General features: G+C 39.9%; 1 protein-coding gene across 3 annotated transcripts in view; it reads right to left on the bottom strand.

Annotated features, from left to right (window-relative positions):
* COL6A5 (collagen type VI alpha 5 chain) overlaps positions 1-27,843 on the bottom strand; it is a 139,675-nt gene that overhangs the window by 58,234 nt on the left and 53,598 nt on the right. For all 3 annotated transcript variants that reach the window (XM_057301893.1, XM_057301894.1, XM_024928310.4), the window contains 21 exons: positions 26,020-26,162; positions 25,339-25,431; positions 23,540-23,593; positions 21,525-21,596; positions 21,165-21,191; positions 21,009-21,053; positions 20,863-20,916; positions 17,802-17,864; positions 17,116-17,181; positions 16,663-16,716; positions 13,345-13,380; positions 12,796-12,858; positions 11,220-11,282; positions 10,108-10,170; positions 7,996-8,058; positions 5,725-5,775; positions 5,568-5,603; positions 4,148-4,210; positions 3,029-3,091; positions 640-675; positions 486-522 (listed from right to left, as the gene is read on the bottom strand). In XM_057301893.1, coding sequence (XP_057157876.1) covers positions 486-522; positions 640-675; positions 3,029-3,091; positions 4,148-4,210; positions 5,568-5,603; positions 5,725-5,775; positions 7,996-8,058; positions 10,108-10,170; positions 11,220-11,282; positions 12,796-12,858; positions 13,345-13,380; positions 16,663-16,716; positions 17,116-17,181; positions 17,802-17,864; positions 20,863-20,916; positions 21,009-21,053; positions 21,165-21,191; positions 21,525-21,596; positions 23,540-23,593; positions 25,339-25,431; positions 26,020-26,162 — 1,245 coding nt within the window. The remainder of the gene's footprint in view (positions 1-485; positions 523-639; positions 676-3,028; positions 3,092-4,147; positions 4,211-5,567; positions 5,604-5,724; positions 5,776-7,995; positions 8,059-10,107; positions 10,171-11,219; positions 11,283-12,795; positions 12,859-13,344; positions 13,381-16,662; positions 16,717-17,115; positions 17,182-17,801; positions 17,865-20,862; positions 20,917-21,008; positions 21,054-21,164; positions 21,192-21,524; positions 21,597-23,539; positions 23,594-25,338; positions 25,432-26,019; positions 26,163-27,843) is intronic.

The raw sequence follows: 27,843 nt of genomic DNA, 5'->3' as shown, positions 1-27,843 counted from the left end.
CAACCTCTTTATGTCGACTCCTGCTTTATTCCTTTTCTGAAACTATTTTTTGCCACCCCCATCACTTTCCCATAGCTGGATTCAGTTACCCCCATGCAAACATCCTTTATTAACTGAGTAACCGACTAGTCCCAAACCCCCATGATCATCCCTTTAACAACACGCCCTCCCAGTCCTTTCGCTCATAACTGTTATACTAATGTGAGTTAATTCACTCATCTTTTGGGTTTTTCTCTAATTTTCCTATATGCATGTTTTCTCTTGATGTCTGCATTGCCCCTCATGAGCGAAGGCACTTTTACTTATACCCCCTTTCCTCTCTCCTTTAATGTGCAATATTCTACAGTAGGCACTCCAGACAAGCTTGTTACAGAGGCTTCCCACCAGTGAACTCATCCTACTGATCTCACATACCCATACTGCATACAGTCCTAAGTGCCTCACCAACCATTGATGGATGCTCTTGTTCCGTAACAGATACTCACGACTATGTTCCCGCAAAAACCGGATCAGATCACATTGCTGTAAATGTTGAAAAAGGAGAGAGAAAAGAAATATAAGTACAGTGACTTTTGAGTAACTGTGTTTATTTCCCAGTGAACTTATTGAGTTTTCTTTCATGAATAAGGAGATACATACAGAATATACAGGCTGCCCTGCCATGCCTTTAATGCCCTAGGAAAAACAAAAACAGAGCAAGTTAGTGGTATGCCAACTGAAGTCTTTAGTCTTTAGTAATAAAACAAGAGAAAACAAAAAACTTTCTTTCTTAAAAGCACAGCTGGTAGAGAGTAGTTAAAATATTCCTGAAACCAGTGGATTAATTGCCATATATTTTCCCTACTCACATCAAGGGTGTAGATTTTTTCTTTCAGTGTTAGATCAGGTAAGCTAATGTCTACCAAAGTTAACAAAATTATTTTTCTTCAGTGATAAGAAGAAACAAAGGTATTTCTTAAAGATACTTTTACTAAAGATGTAATACTTAGAGGAAGGTATTTCTCATAAGAATGCTTAAAATTATAAACAGCAGACTTTTCAAAGGGCAGTGCCAAGGAGAGTAATTTATTGGGAATTCAGAGGAGCAGTTATATTACGCATCAAGAGTGTAAAGCACAGGAAATAAGAAACAGCCTCTACATATGAGAAAGACCCAAAGACAATTACACAGAAAAATAAACATTACACAAAAGAAGAGTTACAGAAGTGTAACTAAATCATTACAACAAGCTCATAAATGCCAAGAGATTATGGAGCAAAGCAAAACAAATACTTTGGTGAGTTGAATCAGGGAAGACTTCCTGAAAGAAGTCAGTCCTTCTTTCTCGGCGGCTTGAGCTTTTCTCTTTGCTCCTTCTTACTTCCATTAATTAGGATCAGGCTTCTCCTTGGCTGTGATTCTTAATATATTTGCAAATATAGGTTCCCTTGGGCAACTAATGAATGCCTGTATGCTCACTTCAAAAAAAATGTGATTTCATGCTTACACTTGTACAATTTCATTGACTCCCTCAGATGTTCAACCAGGGATGTCGGCATAAGAACCTCTGTTCTAAATGACAACTGGGTCACTTCTTCATTGGTCCATCCATCCAATAAACAGTTAAAGGTCTGCTGAATGTCTATGTGGCCTATTGTGGATTGCTGGAGTTAACCAGAACTGTTGTGGCATCCCCAATCGTACCCACTGGGACATATTAACCTTCTAACTCGAATCAGGAAATTATGCATCCACGAAAACATGTAGTGTCATTCTTCCTTTTACAAGGGTTATGGCAGATAACAGAAAAGAATGCATGACCATTTAAACAGAGAGATAAACAGTTTCTGGCTAATACACAGAGTAGACAGTCCACATTTTACAGAGAATCAGAACCATGGAGAGGATGTCCTGAAAGAGCGAGCCCTTAAATAACTTTGAACAAGTTCTTAAGCAGAGGCTGAGATCAAGAGCTTGAGACAAAGAAGCCAAATTCCAGTCCAGACTAGCTTGGCCAAGCACAAGGCCAGGAAGATGTGGGTGTCCCCAGATGAGAGCCCCAGAATCTGAGGAGATAAATCCAGAACAGACCAGATTGGCCCAGAGACTACATTCTCACTCGCATAACTAGGAATATTCACACATTCCTTAATGCCAAAAAAGTAAATATTGTATCAGAGTATCCTTACAGTTAGCTGATTGTCATTCTAATATGGATTCAGTTTTCCACAAAACCATTCACGTTTTTTGCTTTCATAATGAAGTCCCAAGTTCAAGAACCTCTTCAAGTATCGGAAAATACTCACAATGCACAAAACAAGATAAGCAGCTTATCCACTCCTTACACAATGCTGCCTGGGTCTCCATCACAAAACACAGGTGCTCGCAATATTTAATTCTCACCTGACTGTGCTTGTTAGGAGAGACAGACATGTAACTAAATCATTACAACAACCTGGGAGGCACTAAAATAGAGAGATGGCTGTTTCGTCAGTGGGAGATATGCCTGACTCTGCCTGAGAACGCTTCCAGAGGTGCCATTTTTCTTGTAATAGAATCATAGGGGAAGTTGTGCCTGTATTTCCAAATCTCTCTAAAGTCTAAATTTTGAGGATAGGAAGGCAACAATAGTGGTTTTGGTAAACTCCATCAACCTGGAGTCAACACTGGAGTTAACCAATATTAACTATTTGCATTATATTTTATTTACTTTATATATTCTACTTTATATATTTATTTACTTTATATATTTTATTTACTATTAATTATTTTGCAATGCAATATTATTATTTGTAAACCTTACAGTTTACAAAGAGTATTCACATTTGATTATCTGATCCTCACAGCTACCTTTTGAGGTAGTTAGGACAGAATATGTCATCCACTCATTTTAGAAATAAACTCAAAGACCCAGTGACTGGGTCATATAGCTAGTAAAAAGCAGAATCTGGACTTAAATCCAGTGCATTTGACTTTAAATTCTGTGCCCTTTCCATGGAACATACTGGAAACTACTATATCCTATTTAGTTCTTATGGATACACTTACTCTCTGTCCAGGAGGGCCTGGGAGTCCTCGAGATCCCTCTTCACCTTTCAAGCCTACAGTGAGCTGCAGATAGGAATATATTAATACATTAGTTTCAACACTGTCTATCTATGGGGACTACTTCAGTTTCGATAAGACTTTCTAATTTTAAAAAAATATTTAAAAAAGATAGCAGCTACTAATTGAAGTCAGGTAAACTGCTTACTTGTGATATAAACAATATATTCTTAATGACAGCTAAACATCCATTTCCCTCCTAGCCTCTTTGTGACATACTTTGTTCTGGCACTGGCCGTGCATTTCAATCTTAATTAGCCATAAATTGGGATTGGTGCTAATTGGAAGAGCAAATATATGAGGGCACACAGACATCTAATGAGAAACCTCCCATCTGTAAAAGATCAAATAAGAAAAATGATTCCCTACACTCATAAGAGGACATGAGTGGGCTATGTCATTCTCATACCCCAAAGTGATGGATATGGATACTAATGAAATTTATCCAGCCAGATGGAAAGTATCCATTAAGTTGCATCTTTTTTCACACTGATGGTGACCACTGATATGGCACTCAAACTTTAAAATGAAAGGATGCTTGTCTCAGCATTTTGCTTCTAAGTAAGTAAGCATAATATTCGACTTTGCACTTTGCTAATTAGAAGATCTCAATAGCCTTCCTCAAAATAGCCTACATGACCTTGTGATGGATAGTGGAATTGTCAGAAACCTTCAGGGACACAGTGGGAAGGACATCTTCCCACTGTCACCTTCATTTCCACTCACAGGGTTAATATGCCAAGATTTAATACGCGCCTTAGAAAATACTGGAAGGCACTGACATTTCTTGGAACAGCAAGTTATCAATTTGTAAATCTTTAAAATAGTACTGATTCATTGAACCATAAACTTTTAGAGCTGAATGTGACCTTAGATGTCACTAAGTTCAATTCTTATGTTACAGAAATAGAGACCCTGAAAAGATGTGTTGAAGGTCACAGCTAGCAAGTGGCATTTCAGATGCCCTTGGGTTGAATCAATAATCCACACTTATTATTATAACATAAAAGCCAAAGTCTGCCAAAGGAATATTTATCATTTCTGGAATTATAGGCTACTTACTGCTAGTCCCCTAAATCCTTTGGGTCCAGGTCCCCCAGGAATTCCAGGATCACCAATATCACCCTGAAGATTCAGATATAAAAAGTCAAGATGTTAAAGTATTTGCTATGAAAGAATTAAAAAAAAACTCTCTGGACTCAAACTTGATTGATATTATGACAATCATATATTAATGAAGGCCAATACAACATTAAATGTCATCTTTTCCTGTCATTTGGAACTAAGTCATTGGTACACTTATTCTTCAAACTATTTTTAATTTTTTAATAATATAAATATTTACATATACATTTCAATTCAGTGGTCATCCAGTTACTACAAATATCCAAAGAAAATGCTTGAAAACCCAGAAAAACATTTGGAGTATTGACTATATGAAATAAATAATGAATTACTTTATAAATTCATAAAACATTTATGAAAAAGTTGAGGTGAAAATAATCTATTCCGATTTTTAAAAATTTTGACAGTTATTTATCGACACGCTTATTTCACATTTATCAGTAAGTTGAATTATGCTAATTTTCTCCCTTTATCAGTAAATTGGAAAATTGATCCTCTACAATGAGGACTTTCTTTCTAATGGTGATTTATATTGTCCCTTTTGCACCCTTTTGTACTTAAGAATCTCTTTTGGTAATTCATTCATTAAAAATAGTTTTAAGAGGATTCAACAGTTGACAGTTTTCCTATACTTTATTTGATTAATTAGATATTCTACTTTTTAACCCATATTTTGTATTTTAATATAAGCATCACTTATGTAGAAGACATTGTTCTGGACTTTTTTTTCTAAGGGAGATCTTTTTACAGAATTCCAATGTATAAAACAGACATAACTTAAGCTACTTGGGTTGAGATGAAAGGTATGTCTGTTCCTACAGCATGAAGATGGATTTCTATCTGGCAGGCAATGAGGAATTCTTGAAGATGTTTGAGTAGGAAAGTGGCATAATTTAGCTATGCTTTGGAAAAAAATCAAGTGACAGTAGTGTTTGGAATTAACTGAATCAGGGAAAAGATGGAAGGAGGAACCCAATTAGAAGGATATTGTAATCTTTCAGGTGAGAGAAAATAAAGGGCACAATAATGAAGAACAAATAGCAATAACCGAAGCCAAGAGTATTGAATGAAATCACCAAGGCAGAAAATCAAGAAGAGAACAGAAGACTGAACTTGAGAGGATATCTGGAGGCAGGCTTTCAAGGCAGAGGCATCAGGCAATGATGGACAGAACAATCTTTTCCAATGTAAAGATTCATGGGGGTTAAATATGATTCTTTCCTCAGGAAGCCCAAGGAAAACAACTGTCCTGGGTTTCTCCTTATTGTCCCCATTTCATTCAGACCTAGAGGTTTATCTCAGTTCTCAAGTAGAAGGTTAAGATCATGGTAATTTCAAAAGGTCATGCATACAATACCTTCTGCCCCACATCTCCAGGGAATCCTCTTGGGCCCTATAATTTTCAGCACAGAACATAAATACATCAACATATCACTTCTGCAGTATGATCATTTCTTCTTGTATTATTTAGTTTGATTCATCAATGAATAAAAATAATTGATTTCCATATTTACCTTTACTCCTTTTCGTCCCATCTGACCGTAGCCTGGGATGCCAGAATCTCCCTGTGTAAACACACCAGTTTATTTCAATTTCTCAAAGGTGGAAATTAATTTTAATCTATACTGGGGAGATTACAGTGTCAGAAGAGAAGCACTAGGGACTTCCATGCAGATGGGGCCTAATTGGTGACCTTGAACCCTGGGAACATTGTGTTGCTGTGTTTTCCTCACTCCCTGATATGTTCCCTGTACTTCTTTGACCAGCTCCATTCTGTAAACATTGCAGGAAGTAGAGGGGTGGTCATTCAGGACTTGTGGAGTCAGTGGCAGTTTCTTCCCTAGAAAATTAGGAGCTGGTCCAAACAACACAGGTGAGAAACTCTCTGAAGAAGGATTACAAATAGTCAATAGACATACAGAAAAAAATGTTCGTCCTCCCTGGTAACAAAAAAATGCAAATTTGACCCTGCAATGAGATACTATTTTTGTCAATGGTAAAGATGGAAAAAAGTGACAATACCTGTTATTGTGGATGCCCTAAAACAAACACTGTCCTGAATAACAGGTGGATCCACATACTGTTTGAATTTTCCTAAGGGCACTTCATAATGGAGTTCAAAGCCTTTATGAAACATGTGCATATTCTTCGATCCAGCTATGCTACTTTAGAAATCTCTATGTAGAAATTCATTATGGTTTTGTCCAAAATTTTAGTTAGGTACATGAATGTTCATTGCTGTGTTGTTTACCACAGTGAAAAACTGAAAGCAAGCTAAATAACCAATAACAAGATACCGGTCAAATAAATGAATGTATGTGCATTTAGCAGAATAGTTTGAAGCTACTAAAAATGATGTTGAGGAAAAATGTAATGACACGAAAATATGCTCACGATACATTGTTTAGAGTGATTTTTTAAAAACTTCCAGGATGATAATGATAAATATCTCAAAATGGTGGATTATAAGTAATTTTTCTTTTCTTCCCTCTTTCCTATGTTTTATTCTGGGTAAATTTTCTTTCCTTCTCTCTCTTCCCCTCTCCTCCTTCTTTCCTCTCTTCCTTCCTTCCTTCTTTCTTCCTTTCCTTTTAGATTCATGTTTTCAAATTAGATCACATAAAAAGATACTTTTTAAGACTTGCTGGACCATTCTACAACCATTTAATTTTATGGATAGAAAATGCAATGAAGGAAGACTGAAAGCCTTTATGGAGGCAATGGATTGTGGGTGTAGCCATAAGTCAGAAACTTGCTGTGCCCTAATCATTTGTTCCCCTGTAAGCCTCTGGCTCCTTATGTTTATTTACTATTTTTTTCTTTTTTTTTTTGCAATTTTCAAATATACGATATATTGTTATTAACTGTAGTCACCATGATATACAATAGATCTCTTGAACTTATTACTTCTTTCTAATTGAAATTTTGTATACTTTGACCAACATCTCCCTAGTTACCACCTCTGGCAACTACATTTTAATTCTCTGTTTCTATGATTTTGACTTTCTTTTACATTTCACCTATAAGTGAGATCTTGTTGTATTTAACTTTCCATGGCTGGTTTATTTCACTTCACATAATGTTCTCTGGATCCATCCATGTTGTCACAAATGACCAGATTTTCTTCTTTTTAAAGGCTGAATAGTATTCCATTATGCATACATACCACATTTTCTTTATCCATTCATCCATTGATGGATACTTAGGTTGATTCCATATTTTCTTGGCTATTGTAAAAATGTTTGTGCTTGGTAAATTTTCTATGATATCTATGTATAACGTTTGTAATAAACATTAATTTTTAAAAAATGAAATAATTGTTCCTATACTGGCTGCTCCATGAGCTGAGATCTTGTTACAGCCAAAGCCATTAGGACAGAGTGCAGGCCTAAAAATGCGATACCCCATTTCTTAGCCTTATTCCTCTATCTCTTATTGTCACCCTAGACTTTTGCAAGAAGGGAGGAGAAATGGGCAGTGTTGTTTTTCAACGGATATGCATCTATGTGGCCATGCTGGTTGTTAAGGTATTGAAATGCCCTGTTCTAACTCATCCATTATCCTCTCTGCCTACCCCCATTCTCCTGCTTGCTGTTCTCCTTCACGTTGACAGACTATCTATGGAATGAGAGCTTTAGGGGGTGGGAGAAATGTTCTCACATTTTCCTAGATGCTGAAATAGCTTTCATGCCCCCCATAATTGGGCTGAAGGTGTCAACCCCTTCTCTTTACCTTGGAACTGAATACTCAGATCTGGGGAGGGTAGGGACTTCAAAACTTCATACCTGTCTTCCTCGCTGCCCAGTCTGCCCTACTGGCCCTAGATCTCCAGGAATTCCAGGCTCTCCCTAGTAAGTGGGACAAGAAGAGCTTCAGATCAGTAAAATCAAACCTGGTTCCTATCACGGTAAGTTCTGTCCACTCGATGAGGAGACTCAAGGTTCTCAGTGAGGGGTCAGTGCTCACTGAGGGGATGAGAGTAGGGCACAAATTATGGTTTTTTCATAGCTAGCAGAAGATGTCTAGCACAGCCCAGAGCTGGACTGGTGTGCTGCTTTTCCAGTGTTGTAAAAGGACTGAAGGAGAAGGCAAAAAGTAGAAAATTGACTCCAGGGAAAGTTGACTCATTTGCTGATGCATTTGCCTATCCAACAATTACTTATTGAACTGCAAAATAAACACATTAGGGGTGGTCCCGCCCTCACCTGGCTGGAAAAAGAAATTATTAGACAGGCAATTATAATATTGTGAGATAAGGTTCAGGGTGCTATGGAAGCAAACAGAAGGGGAGTCTAAGTCAGATTTGGTGAGCCTGAGGAGGCTGCCGAAAGGAAAGGAGCAGGGAAGCTGAGGACTGAAGGATGAGTTGTATGTCAGGGGACTGGGCAAGAAAGGGGTGAGAGTGATCCAGGAAGAGGGAAGACATTAGTGAGAGGCCTGAGGCAGGCACGCAGGAGGGAGGTAAGCAGTGAAACCTTAGAATGAAATGGAGCAAATAGCAAAGGGCCTTGTAAATGACCCCCTACTTTATTAACAAATAATTGCATATGTTTAAGGTGTACAACATGATTTGATATACATATATGTTGTATAATGATTGCCACAGTTAAGTTAGGTAATGTATCTATTGCCTTATCTTGTTACCACTTTTCCTTTTTTATTTTTGCTTTATGTTGACAGCATTTAAGATCTACTCTCTTAGCAAAATTTCGAGTATACAATACTGTATTTTTAACCACAGTCACCATGCTATACATTAGCTCCCCAGAATTTATTTATCTTGTAACTACCTTAAAGCTTGAATATTTCCTGGAGGCCATGGGAAAGCCAAGACCCATGATACAATTTGCTGGGCTCAGTGTAAAAGGAAAACTCAGGCCCCTTGCTTAAAAAATGAGATTCAGGACCATGACAGCAGAGCATTAAACTCATCAGGGGGTTCTTCTCAGCAAGGCCACCTGTGTGACTGCACAGGTCACGGGACCCTGGAGAGGCGGCCATTGAAAGGTTTTAAACAGGGGAGTCAGATTCTGATGAGGTTAATCGTTTGCTCTCTGACGATCCCCAACAGAGCCATCTCAGAGATAGTCGTGGTTCGAGAACCACATGCACCAACGGATTTGAGTTCTGATGCCACCCATCCTCCACTCAACTCAGCAACCACATGCATTCTTGGATTCAGGAAATCAGGGAGTGAAAGAGATCTTTTAGAGTTGTTTCTGATGGGTGAGATCACTCTCTCCTAGGGAAAGGGGGCAGCTTCATGGACAGGTCAGCAGTTAGAAACTCTTTGCTCAATGGAAGGAAGAGTACATATTAGTGGAATGCTGGTGACTTGCTGATGGTGCTTGGATTCAATCACATGAGGAATTAACATGAAAATCAGGAAGAAAATGGAGGTACTTTTGTATTTGAAATCCATAAGAAATATCATTTACTTTTTTCAAGAAGGAGTTCATGTCCTCTGCAGGAACACGGATGAAGCTGGAAGCCATCATTCTCAGCAAACTAACACAGGAACAGAAAACCAAACACTGCATGTTCTCACTCATAAGTGGGAGTTCAACAATGAGAACACATAGACACAGAGAGGGGAACATCACACACTAGGGTCTGTCGGGGGGTGGGGGCCAAGGAGAGGGAGAGCATTAGGACAAATACCTAATGCATGCGGGGCTTAAAACCTAGATGATGGGTTGATGGGGGCAGCAAACCACCATGGCACATGTATCCCTATGTAACAAACCTGCATGTTCTGCACATGTATCCCAGAACTTAAAGTAGAATTTAAAAAAAGAAAACATCACATTGTACCTCATAAAAATATGCAATTATTAATTATCCATTAAATATAAAATATGTTTTTAAAAGAATTAAAAAACAGAAATAATATCTACTTTTTTCCCCAAAAGTCCAGGTCTTCCAGTGCTCCCTTTAGCTCCCATTAGCCCAGGAGAACCCTGAAAAAAAAATTAGAGACTAAAAAGTTGGCACCGTAGTAATTCTTAGAAAGCCCATTAGAAACATTTCACTTTCCTTCATGCTATTCACAACAACTCCTTGATGCAACCTTAACAAAAGATCCAGCCACCCAGGAGGAGAGAGGCAGATGGCAGAGCTGAACCAGACGACTCAGGTTCCAGTCCTAGTTAGAGGACCACATGTTTTAATCTGCAGGGACATCACTAGTCCATATGGGGCTTAGTGAGAAAAAGAAAAGGCACCCTTGAGTCAACACATGCTATTTCCAAATGTGGGAAAATTGTCATAATGCACTGATTTTTTTAGAAGAAGACACTTTGCCACCTTTGTGCCCGTACCATATGTGCATACATAATGGCATGCAGGATATGTTTCAGCTTCCCAATAAAAAAATGGGCAGAAGTGTCTTTCACACACATATTATCAGAAATATAACTGACCACACATGCTAGGAATATAGAAATATGGGTATCCCTTGCCTTGTGAACTCTCACTGTCTGAGCAGAACTGAATAGATTTAGAACATTTTTCCTACACATCCTTCACCATTCAAACTCTTATTTCTCAGGAAACGAACAGGTTCAGATGGTGAATTCAAGAGGTGAACATAGGAATCAAGTAGGTTTGAGTAGCAAGGGATCTTTGTACAGTCAATTTTAAATATCTATAGTGAATGGAGACATATGTGCATGGCATGTATAAATTTTAAAAGTTAGAAAAATCAGAATAATGTATCAGTTTTTGGAGAAAATGTTATGATTGGGCAATATTTGTATTCTTCCAAATGCTTTCTTTAGGCTGATGAAATGGATCTGTGCTTTCAGAGTAAAACCCCAGTGAAGGAGAAAGAGGAGTGCTTTAGCTATGTATGAGGAATCTGAGCTGTGCTAAAATTTTGCCCCAGATAATCCAAAAATGAAATAATATATATGTAAATAATACAAAAAATTATATGTGAAGATTTTTTTGCACTAAGAGGAAAATAACTGTTGAGAGTCATTGAACCTAATGTCTCTGAGTCACTCACCTGAGGTCCTTTGTGCCCCTGGCTTCCTTTTTCTCCTTTTCTGCCAGGATTTCCCTGTGACCCCTTTAGTGGTAACAAAGGAAATACAATGCAATTATGTCAATGAAAGCTTACTTCTCAGTGTTTCTTTTGAAACACCCTGCAGAAAAGCAATGATCCAACCCTTCCCACAGCCTTTTAACCCTGAGATTAAGCATGTATTAAGAGTAATTGAGGACAGGCCCAGTGGACTCAGTGGTCCAGATCTCTTTAAGGAATTCCCGGCCTGGATATAAGACCTTCATCCCTCTTCTACAGAGGAAATAAAAATAGGCCAAAGCGGGAAATGAAACCTATAAGAAAAGGAAGTAAGACACAGACAACAGTCAGATGAATTCCTTTAAAGGGACGGGTTACCTGAGCCAAAGCCCTTATTAATGTGTAAAATGGAGAGTAAAGTTGTTTCAAGTTAGCACAAAAGGGCGTCTTAGCAGCAGACCCCTATCAGAAGAATCAAAGTCTATTTTTCTGCCATATTTGCCATCAAACACATGGTTCTCATGCGGTTATCTCACATAGAAGCAAAAACTAGAGGTGGCAGTAACGTTTCTTCCTATTGAAGTACCAGCTGTGAAATGGCCCTGGGCTGCCCAGGAGCCATCAGGTGAGCCTTGATTCACTGTCTCAGTGTCAAAGGGACCCATGGGTGTCTGAGGTATCTGAAGTAACTGTCATTGCCACCCCCACATCCACCCCAAAGCCTGGGAATGGATCTAGGCTGGTCCCATCCCTACCCAATCTAGAGAAACTGCTAGCTCGTAGCTTGGTTCAGGGACCCCAGAACCACTCAAGAGAATCCCAAATTCCAGTTTGGTCCTAATACCTGAATTTTCTAGAAAATAATGAATTCCCGGGAAGACCTTAGAATAGGCACAGCTACACAGGCCCTTCCATACGAGTCCAGGCTTAAGGTGGGCTTCATGTAAAGTGGGCTTCATAAGATGACTAAACAACCATGTGCTACAAAGCTACTCTCCAGAATGACCACAGCTTCCCCTTCTGTCACAGAGGGAAGTAAGACAATGATGCTCTGACTTCCGGTGCTCACATTACTAATGATATGACCATGAAAGATGCAAATGGCTCACAGAAAGCCCTATCAGTAATATTCCAGAAATACTGATACCCCTGTAGAGTTAGCTTTAAGCAAGTCAAGTAGCAGTTTCCAACTTTCAACTAATTTTCCTTTGTGGGAGCCTGTGTATGCAGGACCCCAGCTATGGAAAACCAATTTGTTGATCCTGGTGTTAATTACTAATGTAATATGAAGGTATTAATCATTCACTATTACTAATAAGAAGACACAATACCAGGTGAGCACAAGAGCACATCTTTCCTCTACAAAGGCTTATTAGTGACCTGCAAACAATGAAGCAAGTTTGATGGAATGAAATCACCCCCCACCCCATGATAGGGAATGCAAAATAGGGCAGGGGGCAGATTCTCAGTTATTTATTTTTATACAGAAATACCTGCCTTCTTCCCATCAGAATAACTTTACAGCATTTATCAATATTTACAAAATATTCCAACACACCTGTGGGCCTTGTAATCCTTCAGCTCCCAATGTGCCTGTAGGTCCAGGATTTCCTGGTTCTCCCTGATGAACAAGAGTTTCCAGTGTCAAGCATTTCTACACTTTGTTTCCATATAGATTTTCTCTTCATACTATTTACATCAGAAATAGGTACTATTTTGTCTGACTCGTGGCTCACCCTCTACTTGGCCTAGGATTTTACAGTTCTAGACTGTCTAAGGAATGAACATAAACTTGTTTCTTACTCCAATAAGGAATTTCTCTCTCTTGAAGTTGATTCCCAAAGCACATGAAGAGCAGTCAAATGCACAATATTTGGAATTGCACAGGTTCTGCCTGTGCCAGGTATCTATCAGGGAGGCTTTTCCTTAGGTCTGTTCTGTTCCCGGGAGCTGCAGTGATCATTGGGTCAGTGGGGATCATGTCCAGCACTGGGCACTTCCTATACCCTTGTCAAATGCTCACTGATTTGATTCCCAGCACCACCTACATGGGAGAAACCTCCTTGGTCCCATCAACCACAGAGAACAGGAAGTCAAGTTTACTTACTGAGACACCTCGGAGTCCCCTTTGACCTTCTCTTCCCTGGGACAGAAAAGGCAAAATGTTAGTATGTGGATGTCTGAATGGAGGGGTTCCTTGACGCAAATCAGCCTCTTTCATTCTCTGATTGACATAAGTAATGAGCAGCTCACAGAAACAGTTTCCCTGAGGCATTTTCCATAGACAAGCTTTCACACTGGGCACTTAATTAGAGACTAACATTTGGGGGACTGATTGCAAACTAATCTAAAAGTCATTACAGACCCAGCTCCAGTCTGACAGCCTCTAACAATTATCCAGGAGGCTGTTTAGAGAATCAAATCATCCTGAAGATCCTGTCTTCTGTATTTCCCTCTCCAGCAAATCCCAAAAAGCACTGTCTGCTAATCAGAGCCTTCCCATGGGAGAAGAGCTGTGGCACATCCATTTCTTTCTGTCCTGGGCCTCTGATTGTATCTTGGGAGAAGGTAAAAAATTTCTAGGTATAGTGTCTCATATGGGCCCACTGGGGCTAGTCCCTATAGAATTCTACAAGAAATAAATGGCTGATGGGTTCTGCTCAACTATAGTGATCCAAATGTCCAAATGGCTACCACTAGGTTCAACAGGGGACAAAAAAGCTTGGCTGATCCCTGAAGCCCAAATCTCTCTCTGCGCCTATCCAGAAGAGAGTTCACGTTGCCAGCTCAGGCCCTCTACCTAGTGGTTGTCACCAGTCTCCTTTCCAGAGGGTAGCCAAATGGGAAAAGGATTCAGGCCCCAGATCCTAACTTCCTTATCCCTAAACAGCAAGAATAAGATTTGCACCCTCTTATCACCCCCTCAAACCCTGTCCTTGCCTCTTTGAGAGAGCTGTGGAACATCTCGACCACCAATTAACTTAGTGTTGTGATAAACAACCATGATTACTTTAGGTAAAAAGCAAGTACTTTTAAAAATTCTATTTCTTCATTCATTTATTCAGAAATGTAGCCATGGAAATTATTTTGGAACTGCTGTTTTCCTTCAACTGCCCACCTTCTGAAGGTCCTTAGAATAAACTATCAGATCAAGTATCAGCTCCACCAGGTTGGCTATTGCTTACAATGTTTCCACTGAAGTTCTGCCCCTTGATTCAAGCTACTTTTTGCTTTTAAGATGCAAATACTCTTTGAAAGAAGTTACCCATTGAAACTTTTCAGCTGTTTGTACCCAGAATCAATCTCCAAAGCTCTTGACATAAAAAAGCAGAGAAGAAACAGTAAACAAAGATTGAGGCCTCGGTTCCTATAACATCACAATTCTGTCTTCATTAAAAAGCAAGGATAAAATAATGTGTATTCTGTGTAACAGACTATATGCACAATGGTTAGAGATATGTCCTTGAAAATCAGGCAGACTCGAGCTCAGTTTTGTTCTTTAAAGCCTGTGTGGCACAGGGCAATTGCCCAATAAACCTCACCCAGTGTGGTTAGCAGCCCAGACTCTGGAGGGAGACAGACTGAGTTCAAATCCCAGCTGTGCCACTTAGTAGTTCTTGTGACCTTGGGCAAGCTGCCCAAGGTTTCTTGATTTTTTCCATCTGGAAAAATGGATATAATAATAGTATCTACCTCACAGGTATGTTATGAGGATTAAATGAATTAATATTTGAAAGTGATTTGAGCAAGACCTGGTGCAAAATAGATGCTATAGAAGTATTCTTTGCGTATGGCAGGCAAAAAGCATAGGGCCTTGAATGTGGATTCCAGTGTGGTTTTCAGTGTGTGGATCCATTGTTTTGGGAACAACAGATAGAACAATTAATTTACATAAGTTGAAATTCTGTCACATAGAAGACAATGTCTTGGATTGTCTTACGTTGTTTAAAATTTATCATCCACTTAAGATGCTCCCACCCTCACAGAGAATTCTATTCTGCATCGGAAAGTTGGGGAGAGGGGAGAAAACCTGATGTTGTTTCATATCAATGTTACCTTGTTTAATTCAGGAGAAAAGAAATTACAAAGGAGGAGGTCAGCAGGGAAATGGGTAGATGAGGAGGGGGCCGAGAGCCTCATGTCCTGTAATTGGCTGGTTTGTCCATGATTTATTGCCTATACCACTCCTGGCATCTCTTTTTTTAAAGTACCTCATTGATGTGTCAGTTATAAAGCTATTTTAAACTAAAAGTATTTCCTCTTAAACCAACAAAAATACACACTTATCTTTAAAATTTATAGCATTTAGCTCATCTTGCTGCTCTACTGCTTCCTCTTATTACATTCTAATTCTCTTGTGTGAAGAAGAGGGCAAAGTCCCAAAGAATTTTACCAGAAGCACTGGGAAGCCTAACCCCTTCCAACTCCAGCTCTTTTCCTTTAAGAATTGTGGTTCAAGATAAACAAAGGCAAGTGGTATAAAAACACATTTCTTCACCATCTATCCCAGAGAGAAGGGCAATCAGCCACAGCCTTCAAAATAATAAGATTCCAAATTTGTACTAGAAAAGAAATCCAAGCATTTTCAATTCCTTCTTGAACAAAACTCAGAGCCAAATCTAGGACTTTGTCCATTATTCTCTTTTAATGATGTCCATGCTGAGCGCATGAGAGAGGAGTTTTTAATACATTATAAATATCACTTCCAGCTTCAGTAGTCTACAGAAGGAAAGGCGATTTCTTGGTTGCTCCTTTTAAAAAGATATGGAAGTCCAATATCCCCATTTTTTGCTGTGATAGGCTTGATATAACATGGGATGCTGTAAAGTTATGCCAGCACCTCAAGGTTGCCACTTGACCCTAATTGCCAGTGCTTTGGCCCATTTAGGAAGAATTTGTTTGTGAGTCCTCTCTCTCATTGGCAACATGTAAAGCGAAAGTATATTTACCTAGTTCATAGTATTCTTATGTAAGCTACCAAAGGAGAGCTTTTGTGTCAAAATCATTGGCTCTCTTCAAAGACATCCCAAAACACCTGGAAGGTGGAAAGGGAAAGGCCAACTATGTTACAGTCGTTTCAACCAGGGGTGATTTTGCCTCTCAAACTCACCACTACTACAGCCACCACAGACATCTGACAATATTTAGAGACACTTTTGAATGTCACAAGTGGGCTGTGGGGAGGGGTGGTGCTGCTGATACTAGTGGGTAGAGACCAGGGATGCTGCAAAACATCTGGCAATGCATAGCATAGCCATTCACAAGAAATAATTATCTGGCCCCAAATTTCAGTAGTGTCAAGATGGAGAAGCCCTGAAAAATATTTCAGCCCTGAATCAGCCAACTGTGTGCAACAAATATTCTGAATGCCTCTGTCATCTTCAAGTGGCAAGGAGGGGAAATAAATGTCCACGGAAATACTTACCCTGCTGCCTCTGGAACTAGGACTGCCTTGCGCCCCTTTCTGTCCAGTTCTACCCTAAAAATATAATAATTTCCTCAAGATCAAAAGGCAAAAATTGTGAATAAATCACAAAGGCATCAGCATCAAAACCTCAAGCACTATTAAAATGGCAGAATAAACATGTCATGCTGTGATCATTCCACATATTAACAGTTATATGCCCTTTCAAGAAGAAAAAAGTATAGCAACATTCACTGCTACTACATTTTCCAAAATAATATCACTTGCCAGAAACTTCATAATTTTGCTCATAAAAGTGTACCTTACTACAAATATGCATCATCAAAAAATAAAGTTCTTTTCAATGTGGTCTTAAGAGCATTTGTTCAATTACAGAAGGGTTACATATCTTACTAAATTTACTTGGATCAATAACAGAATTAATCAATTCATAGATAAAACAGATCAAATTACTTGTCTTCCTTGTTCTCCTTTGGAGCCCTTTTGTCCTTTGATGTTATTGTTTTGTCCTGGATTACCCTAGAGAAAGATTTTTAAAAGTAGTTTAGAATCCAGAAATATCAGCTTTTTCCCCAAAATGGTATGATGTTCAAGTACTAAGTTAATTTGGGTCAAGGTATAAGAGGTGTGAGAAAATTTTTCATATTTGAAACTCACAGGATTTTGGAAAAAATCAAAGCAGTACTTCCTCAAGTTTGAAGAAGAGTTGGCAATAAATAAAGAATTAAAAGGGTGCCTGCTACATGGTGATTTTCCCTTTTCTATGATGGCAGCTTCACTGATGCACTGGTTCAAATATTCTTAGGCTATTCCCTCAAGGGTGTAAAAAGATTCCCCTGTAACTAAGTCTGCAAATAGTGAATCTGTAGGTCTGCAAGATTAGAAGTCCAATAAATAAAGCTATGGAAATGTTCTCCCAAAGGAACCAGAAAGTCTCAGCATACCATAAGGATTCAGAAGATGGGCCTAACCCAGATAAGACACAAACAGACTTTTCCCAAAGCCTCAGCCAACACCTATCACCCCTACTCCTAAGACAACCATTTGCCTACAGGGTAGGCAGGAAACACAAAGGGAAAGGAGATAGGAACTGTGGAGCAAGTATAAAATTCAGAGCCAACTGGGCCCTAGAAACTTACTGGATCCCCTGGGAAGCCCTTCTCTCCATACTGCCCAGGGGCACCTCTGGAACCTGGGCTGCCCTGAAAAAAATGAAATGAATTTCTGAGTTAGCTTGTAGGAGGCTTGTATAATGGTGTTAAGTGTGAAGTTTTGTATGTAGGGGGGTTAATCAGATAAAATGCTCTTTGTCCTATCACAGTCAGATTCCCTCAGACTTCTCAAGCAGTACTAAGTCCAGTTTTAAGCCTATGGTCAGGATTATTTGTAGCGAGGCTCGAAACTGGAAAACTTCTCGTGGTCTAACATAGCACTGTCCAATAGGAGTTTCTGCAGTGATGGAAATGTTCTATATCTGCATTCATCAATACGGTAGCCATTAGCCATATGTGGCTATTAAGCACATAAAATGTAATCAATGCCACTAAAGAGCAGAATTTCTTAATTAATTAAAATTAAACTTTAAATAATCACATGTGGTTAGTGGCTATGGTATTGGACATCCTAGCCAGTCTAGCAACTTCCAACATCTATAATTAAATTGCCCACTGGAAACTTCCACAGGGATGTTCTATCGGGGGAACCAGCCCCCAATATTTCAACGTAATTTCTTTTCTATTTTCCCTAAGTGTCACTAGTCTAAGAAATAAAGGGAAAGAGAACAAAAGAGAGAAATTTTACAGCTGGGTCTCTGGGGGTGACATCACATGTCGGCAGGTTCTGTGATGCCCCTTGAGCCACAAAACCAGCAAGTTTTTATTAGGGGTTTCAAAAGGGGAGTGGTGTACGAATAGGGAGTGGGTCACAGAGATCATATGCTTCAAAGGCAATAAAATATCACAAGGGCAGAGAGACAGAGTGAGATCACAAGGCCAGGGCGAAACTAGAATTACTGATGAAGGTCCACGTCCTGCTGGGCACACATTGTCATTGATAAACATCTTAACAGGAAACAGGGTTCGCGAGCAGACAACCAGTCTGACTAGAATTCGCCAGGCTGGAATTTCCTAATCCTAGCAAGCCTGGGGGCGTTGCAGGAGACCAGGGCGTATTTCATCCCTTATTTACAACTACATAAGACAGACACTCCCAGAGCAGCCATTTTAGAGACCCGCCCCCACCCCCCCACCCCCCCCTCCCCCCACTGGGAATGCATTCGTTTTCCCAGGGTGATTCCTTGCTGAGAAAATAATTTAGCAATATTTCTCCTATTCACTTTCTGAAAGAACAGAAATATGACTCTGTTCTGTCCGGCCCCGCAGGCAGTCAGACTTTGTGGTTATCTCCTTTGTTCCCTGAAAATCGCTGTTATCCTATCTTTTTCAAGGTGCTCACATTTCATATTGTTCAAACACACATGGTTTACAAACAATTTGTGCAGATAACACAATGATCACAGGGTCCTGAGGCGACATATATCCTCAGCTTACAAAGATGATGGGATTAAGAGATTAAAGACAGGCATAGGAAATTATAAGAGTATTCATTGGGGAAGTGATAAATGTCCATGAAATCTTCACAATTTATGTTCTTCTGCTGTGGCTTCAGCCTCTGTTCGGGTTCCCTGACTTCCTGCAACATGTTCCATTGTCACCTCAAACCTAATTATTTCCAATTAAACTTGCCCAAGCCAGGATCCTTGCAGGCATATTGACTGACTCTCTATTTTCTGTTCCTCTAGTCACCTATATCTGGAGATTTCAGGTCCTAGAACCAGGACTAGTGTGAGATGAGAGAGGCACCTAAGGTGCAGAATGGAGGTAGGTATTTACTCCACATAACTCTGCCCCTTTTGCACCTTAGGTGCCCTGCTAGCCTCACTTCAGTCCAAGCCCTGCTACACCCTTAGCATATTTTGTGTCTGTTCTCACTATCATTGCTTTACTTGAAGGCTTCATCACTTCTTACCTGATTTCTACAGATCTGCCTCTCATCTTTGCCTTGCATCTATGTCATCTGCAAAATATCGTCCACATTACTGCAAGTAATATTTCTAAAATGTAAATCTGATTGTGATTCTTCTGCTTAAAATCTTTCAAAGGCTCCCCATTGCCTTACGGTTAAAAACCAAGCTCTTCCACATGGCTCACTAGTGCCCTCCGAATCTCTTGATCTCTTCCCACCACCTCTTGAACCTCACCTCCCAGTACCTGTATTCTAATGCTCCCTCCAGGAAGTAAAACTTGGCAGTGCCCTGAACCTTCATGTTTTTGCTTATGCTACTCCCTCTGTCTGGAATGCCCTTCCTCCACATCTTTGCCTTGCTGAATTCCTGTTCCTCTTCAGCTCAGAAGTCATTTCCTCCAGGAAGACTTTCTGGACAACCCCTGCCCCCAGGCTGAGTTACGTGCCCTTCTCTGGACTCCCATGTAGATATCTACAACATAGCCTCAACCACATTTTATGTAATTCTATTGATATGTCTGTCTCCCCAACTATACTGTGGGATCTTTGATGACAAGGGCTGTGTGGTTCACCTCTGATTCTTATTATATAAGAATATATGCCTGGCCAATGACAGGTGCCTGGCACATGACAAGCCTGTCAAATGACAGGTGCTCAAAAATATTTCATAAATCAATGGATCAGAACATAAAAGTAGAGCTGCTTAAAATCAAGTAGGCACACACTAATGAGTGTTGAAATAAATGTAAAGTTAAAAAATGTTTCACAGTGATTTGCTACCAAAGCCACCAAAATAATTTTGTCTCTTTCTCTTGCTTTTTTTTTTCTGACATAATAAAGACAACACAGAAATTACTGACATTGATGGAAACGTTGTGGTAAAAAACAAATGAACAAAAGAAACCACTGACAGGTGAAAGCATTCATTTTCAGACATGAGAAACATGCCCATAGAATAAGCTTGTGTGTGCTAAATTTTTCTAGGTAGAAATTCTTGAAAATTACATAATTACCCCCTTGCTTCAATCAGATATGCAGCATACATTCAGTAGCAATAGGCCTTCATTATGTGGTTAAGTCAGTTGTAAATTTTATCCCCTATAACCACTGACACACAGCAGTTAAGACTGTCTCTGTCACCAAATTCTCCTTCTTTGAAGTATTGAAAAGTGTTACCTGAGATCCTGGATCGCCTTTTTCTCCTTTTATTCCAGGAAATCCATGAGAGCCCTAAAAGAAGACAAGAAAAACAAAATTCCCACTTAAAAAAATTTTTAGCAACCTCATGACAGTTTTATGATACTTGAAGAAATATGGCTTACCTCTTCCCCATCAAGTCCATCAATCCCATCGTCTCCATGACCTCCCTGAGAGATGACAATAGACAGGCATCAGGTAAAAGCAGGTCTCTGCCACACGCTTATTCGGAAACTAATCCCATTTGGAAATCAAATTAAACTAAGAAAAAACTCCAGTACCTTAGGTCCAGAAAATCCTTTGAGTCCCTGCAAAAGATGAAATATCTCTCACTGACATATCAAAGACAGAGTGTGGATTCAAAGACTGCCTCTCTAAAGTGAGTGAGCATGTATTTCTTTAGTCACTTCGGGCTATACATCTACAAAGAGGTTAGAGATGCAATTTATTAATGCTAAAGACTCCTTGATATTATTAAAAAGCAGAATTAATCTGCAGACAGGAAAACTCATCTATATAACTGGAGAAAGGAAAAGAGAGAGGAGTGATGGAAGAGAGAAAATGAGGGAGGAAAGGAATGGGGAAAGAGAGGGAGAGAATGTTATAGAGAATTGGAAATAACATTTACAGAAGAGCCTTACCTTCTGACCCCACGCCCCTGGACATCCTGCAATCCCTTTATCTCCTTGGGGTCCTGTGTCTCCTCGTACTCCCTAAGAAAAGGAGCACAGACAGGTACCCAAAGTGATGTTTTTGCCAGAAGCTGCCAGTGGTTTATTTTCACAGAGTTAAGACAAAGCACATGGGCACTATGAGCTTTAGAAAAAGTGAATCCTCTTCAAAAAGGATTCAAAAGTGAATCCTCACTCATTTACGTCGGTTTTTCCCCTCTGTATTCAAACATGTTTCCTGTCAATCTTCAGGGCTTTTTATGGACCCAAGATCACAAAAAGGTGCAAGAAGAGCTCAGCCACTTCACTACCTGATCAAACAGCACAGTGGCTTCACTTTGTAGCCACATTCCAAGACTCCAGTAATCCATCTAGGGCCCTAATGCTATACTGGGAGAGTCAGCATTGCTGACAGTAGACCCACAAGTCAGTGCTAGGGTACTGCTGTTGAGTAGAAACCGTTGCTGGAAAGTGACACTACTAGGAGAATGAGAAAGCAAAGGTGAGAAAAGCCAGTCCTCACAGGAGGAATCACCAGGTTAAAGACCCCCAAAGTCAGACTATCCGTGCAGGGGTGAGCACTGAAGGTCAATGATTTGTGTGTCTCCCACCAACCTTGCTTCTCCAAGGAAATATTTAAATACAGGTAAATGCTAAAGTAAAATGGATCTTAAGAAAGGAACAATTTTGTGCTTTTTGAGGGCAGGAACCCCAACTGTGTCTTTCACCATCATGTCCCTTGTGACTGGCTCATGTCTAGGTGCAGAACAGGTGCTTACATTTTGCTGCATGAATAATTAACTAGTAATGAGCTTAATTCTTGCCTTGCCAGTAAGAGAGGGAGAAAGGATTTTCCTTTGTCCTGCTTTGCTTTCTTTATCCTGAGGATCATTCCCTGCAAAAGGAGGAGGCCTTGCCCATGGCCACAGGTTGCTGAGAGGTACCTTAGCCCTATGGCTTCCCATTGCCTGGACTTTCTGCCAGTGGTGGGCTCAGCCAGGCAGGTGGGTGACACTATTCCCCACACTGAAAGCACTCCCATGCTAGTTTGGTAGTCTCCAGGAACCCTCAGAGGGTACAGAGTAGGTGATTTAGAGCACCCCCCTTAGTGGTCATTTTGTAAACTAGGTCAGCCATTAGATTGTAGAGGAACTTATAATTGCTTACAGATGAGAAAACTGAGGGTCAAGAAGTTAGGTATCTTGTTCAAGGACCCATATCTAGGCCAACTCTTGGCAGCCTGACTCTAGAGTCTTTGCTTTCAATCCTTAAAACTTGCTGCCCAGATGAGGAACTGGACTTGATCTAAGATGATAGAAATCCAGTCTGGATGCTTTCTGAACTTTTTCCATCCCAAACAGAGCCACCTAAGTGGTTTCAGTTTCTTCAAATTCTTTCTCATAATTTGATTGATGAGAAAGTGAGAGTTCTGGTTTCAAACACAGAGATTCGCAAACCTCTGTGTAGCATTTGACCGTGAAGCCATGCCTCTCATCTTGAGGGATGCTTTGCCGACTTCCCTTTCCATGGAAGGGTGTATACTCCAGCCTTGGCCCAAAGCCACGTACTAAGCACTGGGTTTTAGGTCTAAAGAGAGCTCCCTGGCAGATAACCTGCTGTGCCCTGCTTGGGGGTAGAGAGGAGGGTGCCCAGGTATCTGCCACTGATAAAAACATGCCAGGCTACACGTGTAAGCCTGTTCCCTCCTTACCCCAAACTTAGACTTAGTAACTGCCTCATAATTCAGACAAGGAAAAGTGAAAAGAAAGGCAACCCTTCTTCCCACAAAAAAGCACAAAAATAAACATATAAACAAAATAAACATATCAACATATAAAAATAAACATATAAACAAAACCCCATCTACCCCTTTTGTATGAAAATAAGCTTTTTTTATGAGAAAGAAAATAAATGTGTGTTTGTGTGTGTGTGTGTGTGTACAGTGTGTGTGCGACAGGGGGTGAGGGAGAGTAATAAAAACTTACAGGGTTTCCATCCTCTCCCCTGTGTCCTCTGCTGCCTTTCAGACCTTGAGAACCCTGGGAAGAAAGAGAGAACAATACATTTTAGTCACCCCCCCAATAAAGTCAAACTTGTGAAATCATTAGGCATTCTAAGCAAGTCCCTTCCTCCAACTTGGTTGCAGTTTCTGCAGATGTGGCCGTGAGTTTGGGGAGAATCTGACAACATTTGGAGCTAGCTTTTGTCCTTGCACTCAGCTCTGAAGCCCCTCTGCAGAAGGTGACCCTCCTAATGCTTGCGGGAGGCTGACCTTTGGAACCCACCAGCAGATGAGACCCACAGAGCCACACCTGCACCTGAGCGATTTGCAGGGAGGACAGCTGTACCAGCCACAACCCTTTTAGCAGACAAACCGATAACATTTCCAAAGGTATTATTTTATTTTGTCCTGCTATTTTGAGAGCTCAAGGAAGAATAACCACTTCCAACAATAAGATTGCATATATTTTAATTGCAGTCATCTCTCCCTTAGCCACATGTGGTTTAACTGTGTCATGGCTTACTTGTGGCAAACATTTCATTTGAGTTTGCTTTCCCCACCCTCTAACACAGGCCCAGCTGGCTGATCAGTATACCAGGGGGGTTGTGCTTCTGGAACACAATTCTAATATTGACCTGAGCAAAGTATTGAGAGAAAATTGTGCTAAACAAAACATCACAGTGCAGTAAAAAGTTCAATATAAATTGTCCTTCCATAAGGATGGACAGTGCAGAACTCATGAGCAAGTATTGTTGATCTCTTTTTTTTAAAGAAAAACTTCATTTGTATTGTGATACCTAAAATCCATTTGAAAAGTGCATTAAAGTGTATGAAATATAAATGTATAGTTTAATTATTATAAAGTAACTTTATAGAACAATATTATAATTTTTATATATAAGGTCTATTTAGCCACCATGCAGGTCAAGAAATAGAGCATTATTGGTCCCAGGCACAGTGCCTGTCCCCAGTCACAATTCACCCCCAGCCTCTCTCCACAAGGGCCCTCCTGACTTCTGATAATATTTTCCTGCCTTTTAAAAATACTTCACCGTTAAGTATTCCTCCCTAGATACTATAACTTTTGATAAATGGAATTTTACCACATGCATTCTTCTGTGTTTTGCTTTAGTCATTACCATGTTAGTAAAAGTTATTCATGTTGTTGTGTGTAGCTGTAGTTCATTCATTTTCATTAACATATTTTATTGAAAATATCATGACATATTTATTCATCCTATTGTTGTATAATATTTTATAATTTGTGTTTTAAAAGGCTATTAATCTGCAATGCTATGATCTTTTTGTAGTTCAATCTCATTCTGTTACTGATGAAGCACAACTCTTATTTATTTATTTATTTTTAAGGAGATGGGGTCTCGTTATGTTGCCCTGGCTGGTCTTGAACAATCAAGTGATCTTCCCACCTTAGCCTCCCAAGTAGCTGGGATTACAGGTGCAAGCTCCTACACCCAGCTTCATCTCCACTATTTTTTACTTCTTACCACCTTTCAAACTTTCTAAAGCAGGTACAAAAGTATAAATTGCAAAACCAAGAAGCAACATTGCCAAGGGTATGTAAGAGAAAAGGGAGTTATTCTTGCCAGCAGTATCAAAAGTGAGCTCTCCTGACCTGGATTTTATTCCAAAAAAGTCACATGAAATGTCCAAAGCAATTCCATTAGCATGGAGTGAAGGTTGTAAATTCAACCACTCAGTCTCAGTCCCACCTGTACCAAATCAAGGCACATTAGATAAAATAGTATCACAGGTGAGTGGCACCTTCATGGCTTGTAGTCCTCGGGTCCCATGAGGTCCTGGAATTCCTGGACATTTGCAGAATGTACAGCAGCAAGTCCTCTCTGCAATGTTTCCCTGGGGGAAAAAAAGTAAAGCTGAGGGAATAGCAATTGTCAGAAACTTTATTCCATAAGAATTGTACTCATACAAATCATAATCCACCATCTACACGCCCATCTTCACCCTTTGGATGAGGGGCTGCCGAGAATAAGAGGTGCTTTCTGAATTTAACACTGCAGAGAAGGTACCAGGCACTGCACTGGCAACATCGCCTCTCCAGAGGAAATGATCTCTGTCTATAGACAGGGCATCCAGTATGTGGATGGCCATGGCCCAACTTTGCCTAAGACTTGTTGGTTTCTAGTTGACAGTCTTCTGTTTCCTGGAATTTCTGCAGCACAAACAGTTGGGGGCTTTTTAATTCAATTATGAGTTGGTTGGTTTTTTAGTTACTTATGCATTCATTTAGTGAGATGACAAAGAATGAAAGAACATGCAAAAACAAAATACTATGCTATGGTCTTCCACACTTTTTTATATACTAAGGACAATGCACTTAATTTAGTGGGGGTAAACAAAGGCAGTCTTTGAAAGTTCTCATCAAGATTCCAATTTAGTTCCCATGGCATTTTGAACAACCGGGGATTTTGTTCAACAACTCACCAGGTACTGTGATAGTTTTTTGCCCAGTTCTCTCATTCCAATAGTCAGATGAGTCCTGTAATCGAATCTTTTTCCAAATTCAAAGCTAGAAAACTCATGATGAGCAGTTGTGTTAAGGGACACTACCAGCAGAGCATCAAGTCCTATGTGGTAAAAACCACAATATAAATAAAGCAAAGGGGTTGTACATGAAAAAGAAGAAGACATAATAATTCTACTTAGTGAACATGATTTAAAGAATTGAAAAGGGGAAAAAACAAACATAAGAGGAAGGAGTACTCTTGACATATGAAGAAACTAACAGAGAATTTGCCTGCATTTTCTGAATATGCACCAGCTCTGGTCCCTGACCGTTGCATGAAATCCCCTGATAAAAAGTATTCAAGAGAAACAATTTACAAATCTATAGAAAAACACTAATAGAAAACTGTGTTCCACATCTTACCACCAATTTTGATGCAATTTTTGGGCACTGGAAAGTGATTTTTAAGAAAGGGCATTATTCATCTCCAGAGAGCTTTTCTGAATTTTCCTGAATGTAAATTAATGATAATTCTCAAGTTATTCGCAATTCCAAACACCCCTGGGAGGCCAAGCCCTGAGAACATGAGGAAAGCCCAGGGCAATTGTCTCAGCTGAACTCCTGACCACATCCAGTTCATTCATTAATTCATCTATTCACTCATTAATTCATTTACTAGTTCATTGACTTTATTCATCTTTTCACTAAACAAATTTTTAAATTATTAATAGGAGCCTATTATGTATTAATCATTGTATAATAGCAGAGATACAAATGAATAAGTCAGGTTTACTTCTTTCCTTCCCAGAGTTAATGGTCTAATGGAACAGAGGGTCAAGAATCAGATAGTTGCTCTGAGAAACATCAGGTTTCCATGACAGCCTAGAGGAGAAGCTCCTAACCCATTCTTGGAGAGTCATGGAAGGTTTCTCGGAAAAATTGATGTTGAAGCTGATTCTAAAGGATAAATGTAAGTTGGCCAATGGAAAGAACCAGAGATGGAAGATGGAGAGAGTACCCGGGGAGGTAAGGAGATAGAGGAAGCTCTAGGCAAGGACGGAGAGAAGTGAGGCTGTAAAGTACATGGGGGCCAGGCACAGTGGCTCACACCTGTAATCCCAGCACTTTGGGAGGCCGAGGTGGGCGGATCACCTGAGGTCAGGTATTTGAGACCAACGAACTGGTCAACAACATGGAAAAACCCCATTTCTACTAAAAACACAAAAAAAATTTAGCCAGGCATGGTGGTGGGCACCTGTAATCCCAGCTACTCGGGAGGCTGAGGCAGGAGAATCGCTTCAACCTGGGAGGCAGAGGTTGCAGCGAGCTGAGATTGTGTCACTGCACTCCAGCCTAGGCAACAAGAGCAAGAATCCATCTAAAAAAGTATATATATATATAATTACAGGAAGAATGGGAAAAAATAGTTTCATATGCCTGGAACACTGAATATAAGAAATGAGTTGGCCAGGTGCAGTGGCTCATGCCTGTAATCCCAGCACTTTGGGAGGCCGAGGTGGGCGGATCATGAGGTCAGGAGATCCAGGCCATCCTGGCTAACACGGTGAAACCCCATCTCTACTAAAAATAAAAAAAAATTAGCCAAGCGTGGTGGCAGACTCCTGTAGTCCCAGATACTCCGGAGGCTGAAGCAGGAGAATGGCATGAACCTGGGAGGCGGAGTTTGCAGTGAGCCAAGATCGGGCCACTGCGCTCCAGCCTGGGTGACAGAGCGAGACTTTGTCTCAAAAAAAAAAAAAAAGAAAGAAATGAGTTAAGGCTGAAATGGCAAGCAAAGGCCA

Source organism: Pan paniscus, chromosome 2, assembly GCF_029289425.2.
Source record: "Pan paniscus chromosome 2, NHGRI_mPanPan1-v2.0_pri, whole genome shotgun sequence".
NCBI classification, from domain to species: Eukaryota; Metazoa; Chordata; class Mammalia; order Primates; family Hominidae; genus Pan; species Pan paniscus.
Note: the sequence above shows the minus strand (reverse complement) of the source record. Positions and strands in the feature narration are given on the sequence as shown.